General features: G+C 38.9%; 1 protein-coding gene across 3 annotated transcripts in view; it reads left to right on the forward strand.

The window, feature by feature from the left end:
- Positions 1-5,289, forward strand: part of RPL7 (ribosomal protein L7) — a 6,706-nt gene that overhangs the window by 420 nt on the left and 997 nt on the right. For 2 of the 3 annotated variants that reach the window (XM_010133779.1, XM_010133780.1), the window contains exons 2-6: positions 651-753; positions 1,236-1,402; positions 2,038-2,175; positions 2,584-2,693; positions 3,402-3,629. In XM_010133779.1, coding sequence (XP_010132081.1) covers positions 651-753; positions 1,236-1,402; positions 2,038-2,175; positions 2,584-2,693; positions 3,402-3,610 — 727 coding nt within the window. In that variant the 3' untranslated portion in view covers positions 3,611-3,629. The remainder of the gene's footprint in view (positions 1-650; positions 754-1,235; positions 1,403-2,037; positions 2,176-2,583; positions 2,694-3,401; positions 3,630-5,289) is intronic. The other variant, XM_010133778.1, reaches the window with a different exon arrangement.

The following is a 5,289-nucleotide window of genomic DNA, read 5'->3' on the forward strand; positions in this document are numbered from 1 at the left end:
AGCACCGCTTTCGTAGATGAGCGACCCAGGGTCGCAGAGTTTCTCCTGGTTTGTACGGCAGGCGGTTAGTGCTGCGCTAGGGTGCGCGAAGCGGTGTGCGGCTTGAGTTGGGAGTCATAGCCGGGTACGGTTAGGGTGAGAGCTCGCCCGGGTGATTATGGCTCTGTAGACAATGGTCTTGTAAGCTGTGATACGTCTAAGAGTTTAAAATCTGAGTAAGCTTAAAGCCCTCTGAAAGAGGGCTGACTGACCAAGTGGTTTTTCTTTTAAAGGACCCGTTGAAATCTTTATCAATCCGAAAGAGAGACGCTTGAAAAGGACTTTGCTTTATTACAAAGAGGATTGTAGCAAAGTAGGATAAAAGCTTCTTGTCACTCAAGTGGCTTCAGTCCTTATGGTTGTACATAGGTTTTGTGCAGCTCAACAGCTAGTGTGTCAGATTTTCTTGTCTAGTATAAAAAGTGATTTGTTCAGGCTCTATCAAGGCCTGGTTACAGTGGGAACAACGAAGATGCCTCAGTGAACTGGCTGTAGGCAGTGAGGCTCTGCATTGGTTTAAGAGCTTGCACTGATGTTTGTCACGTTTAACTTTAAAGGCCGCTTTATTCATATAAGCTAAAAGGGTGGGGGGGGTTCCTATTTTTATTTAGAGCAAAGAAGGTGCCATCTGTACCAGAAGGCCTGCTGAAAAAGCGGCAGGCTTACGCAGCTCTAAAAGCTAAACGTCAGAAGAAGATGTTGGCTATAAAAAAGGTAAATACTGCATGATCCTTTAACTTGAATCGCTTATCTTTTGCATTATCAGCTGCTCTTCCTGATGTAATGCAATACAGAAGCTTACGGTATTTAGGTCTGAAATGTTAATACTTTCTTCATGTTTTTCACTAAAATATGCTTTTTTTTTTCTGTCAATAACAAACCTGTTCTAGGCAGAGTAAGGGCAAAGCATTCAGTTGACTGTTAGATTAAAATTAGTGTTCTGCAAGGCAAGACGTTACAGCCTTTGTGAGGGTAAGTGTGATGCATGATAACATTGCTCATGGTAAAGCAACATTGCTGTGTAATAGTCTTTTGGATCATTCTAGAAAGAGTGATTCTAAACTCCATGATATGAACAGATATCTGTGTTATTTGTGGGAAGTTGTAGAATATGCCTTATTAAATACTCTTTAAAGATGATTGTCATGTGTTAAAAAGCATTACATAATTATTAAGTAATTTTCAATCCATTTCAGTTCCGTAAGGCACAAAGAAAACTTATGTATGAAAGAGCCCAAGCTTACCACAAGGAGTACAGGCACATGTATAGGCAGGAGATCCGTATGGCAAGGATGGCCCGAAAAGCTGGCAATTACTATGTTCCGGCAGAGCCGAAACTGGCATTTGTGATCAGGATAAGAGGGTAAGATTGGATACAGGTGTAAACAATTTTATTTTCAAAAACACTGAAATTTGCTTTCCTGTTACTTGTTTTGAGGGCTTAAATGTGTCGGTAAAACCAAGCCTTACAGTAGTACTTTGGGAAGTTGTTGGCAGTATGTTGAACGTGCACAAGAGACTTACTTATTTAAATGCAAAGTCTTTATGCTGACTACATCTACTGGCTTCAGGAATCCCTGAGTTTTAAGAAGCTGAAGCTACAAGAAGGTGCAGACAGTTGTTCCGTTTTGCTTTAATCTTGTAATATTGCGTGCCAATATTCCCTGACATCCTATGAAGCTTTTTTCAAAGTGTTTGCTTAACTCTGCTTTGGTAAAGTGTTACAGAAAGTTAACAGAAGGTGTGATTGGAAAAATGATATTCAGGATAATTCTAAATTGTTTCAAGATAATGCTTGTTTCAATTTTTGTTATGGCAATAGAACTGTTTTAATACTGAAATACACAGACCTCGTAAATAATTTACTAAGGTTGCTTTGCGTAATTGATAATGATGCGTTTCATACAGGAACAATATTGTTGTTTTGGGGTTTTTTCTAACTTGGTACATAGTGTTTTCTGGAATGCAGATAACTGATGCTTTTTTCTTATTCTCTAGTACCAATGGTGTCAGCCCTAAGGTCCGCAAGGTGTTGCAGCTTCTTCGCCTGCGTCAGATTTTTAATGGCACGTTTGTAAAGCTCAACAAAGCTTCGATCAACATGTTGCGGATTGTCGAACCCTATATTGCGTGGGGGTGAGTGAAATGGCCAGTTTTATCAAATCAGGGTGCAAATTGAGCACCTTTTGTATTTTACTCCACTAGATGTGCGGGTTTCCCGTGTGTACAAAATCTTTTTGTATCTTCTGTGTGCATTCCCTGCTTTCAATTGAAAACACAATTGAGGCAGTGCTTTAAAAGGTAATGCTTACTAGATACGATTGCACTCTCATACTAACATTCCTGGTAACTCCATGTGAGTAAGATTGCTTCTCTGATGCTTCTGTGTTTACATTTGGGACATGCTGAAATTATCTTAAATTGTTTGTTATGGAAGTTTCATTCAGGGATGTTAATGCGGAATGTGGCTTGGAGAAGTTTAAAATTCTTTTTTTTTTTTTTTTTTTTTTTTTTTTTTTTTTTTTTTTGTCTTGCCTGTTTCAGTTATCCCAATCTGAAGTCTGTGCATGAATTGATCTACAAGCGTGGTTATGGCAAGATCAACAAGCAGCGCATTGCTCTTACGGATAATTCTCTGATTCAGAAACGCCTTGGTAAATACTGCTTCATTTAACAAAACAAGAAACTAACTTTACTAGCTAGTAAAAATTGAGTATATTTAGTAAGAACAAAGCATGGTGGTCAGTTGTCAGGAAATAGACCGCTCTAAGAGGCGGCTCCTTTTCCAGTCATTCCAGGAATGAAAGCAAACACTGACATTTCTTTCGTTTTTTTGGCATTTGGTTTTTGTATCACTTCAAATTAGACTGTATCATGTTTGTTCTTTTCCCAGTGCAATAGATAGTCAGATTCTAAAGGTACAAGTATTATGCTATAAACACTTCACTGAAGACTCTGGAAACATGCTGTTGCATTATTCAACAGCGTAAGTAGCACGGTGAATTTCTGTGAGCCACACGTAACTACAGTTCAAGTGTATTTAATCTAGCTTTTTCTGAAAGCACAGTTTTGCTAAGATCCACTAAGTGGGGTTTGTTTTTTGTTATTCCTCATTGCTGGTTACAGATATTCAGAGTTGAAACTGATGCCTCTTGCCAGTTGTAACAACTAAATAGTGTTGAGTTGGCTGCAGCTGATCCATTTTAATCAGAAAAGTCAGTCATTGGGTGTTGTGACAGACTTTCTGTCTTCCTGAAGTTTATCAAAACAAGTAATTCTGACAATAACAACATAAGAATTTTTAGCTTGTTGTTGACCAGCGGCTTTGTAGGCTTTCTGAAAATAAAGTTCCTAAATTTTAGGAAAGCTTGGCATCATCTGCATGGAAGATGTGATCCATGAAATTTACACCGTCGGCAAGAACTTCAAAGTTGTGAACAACTTCCTTTGGCCCTTCAAGTTATCCTCTCCTCGGGGTGGAATGAAGAAGAAAACGATCCACTTCGTGGAAGGTGGGGATGCTGGTAATAGAGAAGACCAGATCAACAGACTCATAAGAAGAATGAACTAATGGTGAGATACTGCCAAAGGTTAATCCTGTCCACTGTTCCATCTCTGCTATGTAGATTGCTGCTGTTATTGGCTGAACATTCAGGTTTAATATATATTCATTTATACTTGGGTGGTACCTGCAATTTAAAACTATTTGGAAAAATAGAATTCTGATTTTATTAACAGTTAAAGCAGTTTGACAGTGACAGTTGAGTCCTGAAGTTTGTATCTATTTCAGACCAATCTGTACTATCGTCTCTTGTTACTGCTTGTTGTTGCTGTTCCTGCTTTGCTAAGTCCCTGCCATTCAAAGCCAAAACATTTTTTTCAGAGTTCTTGTCCTTCCCACTGCATTTTTCCACCTTTCTTACACACTAAACTAGCTTTGGTTGCCCATGCCTTATTTTCAGTCAAGGAAAAATGCCTTTTTGCTGTGATGGGTACATTGGAATTTAAGAAAGCTTTGTTGTGTTAGGATGCTTGAAAAGAATAACAGGCAAAGACAGCACTTCCACCAGACCAATTCCTCCAAAGACAAGAATGTTTTTTGGTTGGTTGGCTTGTTTTAGTTTTGTTTTGCCTTATGTTTTAGAAATCAAATACGCAGTTTACTTAGGAATTTCTAACTTCCGGAGGGTTAATTAATAAAAAGATAGTGGGAAGTGATGTGACTTTACAGCTTAAAACAGGTGTGGTTACTGTTTGGATGAGTTGCCACAAATTAAATTTTCTGAAGAGCAGGAAGTTGTTTGGTTTTTTCCTTTTTTTAAGCCTTTTAAAAATGTTTCTATAGCCAGCAAGGCATAGCAAGTTGAGCTCATCGAGGTCTGCAGTCTGTTCAAGGAGCTAAAGGAAACCTATGAAATACCTTCCCATTTGACTGACAGCTTTTCTTCTTGAAGCTTTTTGTAGGCTGTTCTTCCTTGTTTTCCACTCCTCCAAGCTACTTGTGTGTTGCTTCATTGTCTCCATCTGTAAAGCAGCAAAGTTTTAAAGCACTGGTTACATGGTGTTTGCAAACTTTCTATTAGGAAAATAGTTGATTACTGGGGACAGTGTTCTCTAAAGCTTTTTATCTCATCTGTGGGAATAAGTGTAATTTTGAGAAGCAGAATTGTTTGGTGCCTGGAGTAGTGTTACATAACTTAAAGTAGGAATCTTCTAGAAATGTGCTGGTGGCACAAGCTGTTACAAGCTCAGTACTGGCAGCTGTGTCTCTTAAGTTTGTGAGGCTTCGTAACCAAGATTGAGTAAAGCTACTTTGACTTTATGATCCTGCCTGGTTTCTGAGCATAAAATGGAAACTGCTGTTTTCAATTGAAACCCTGCAGCTTTTCTGTCAGTGTAGATCCTTTCTTCTCCATTTGCACTGACAAACATCATGAATATGCTGGTTGCCTTGAGTTTTCAGGAGCCTTGCAGCAGGAAGGATGTTTCTAGCTCACTACTTCAGTGGCTATAAATGCCTGTGAGGAGTAGTATACTGGTAGGGAAACTAGGGATATTCAGCTAGTTGCTCGAGTGTCTAATTGACTTATGCTCAGCATCCCATATAAGTAGCAGACACCAGGGCTTTACTCCATCTTTCAATTTAGGAAGTGGCCTTGCAGTTTGTTGTTTTATGTGTAGTTGCTCTGCCTGGACTGCAGACAGAGATAGCTCTGGTGTAAAGCACTTGTCTCCTATACTTTCTATTCC

Source organism: Buceros rhinoceros, unplaced genomic scaffold (genome assembly GCF_000710305.1).
Source record: "Buceros rhinoceros silvestris isolate BGI_N320 unplaced genomic scaffold, ASM71030v1 scaffold16733, whole genome shotgun sequence".
Classification (NCBI taxonomy): Eukaryota; Metazoa; Chordata; class Aves; order Bucerotiformes; family Bucerotidae; genus Buceros; species Buceros rhinoceros.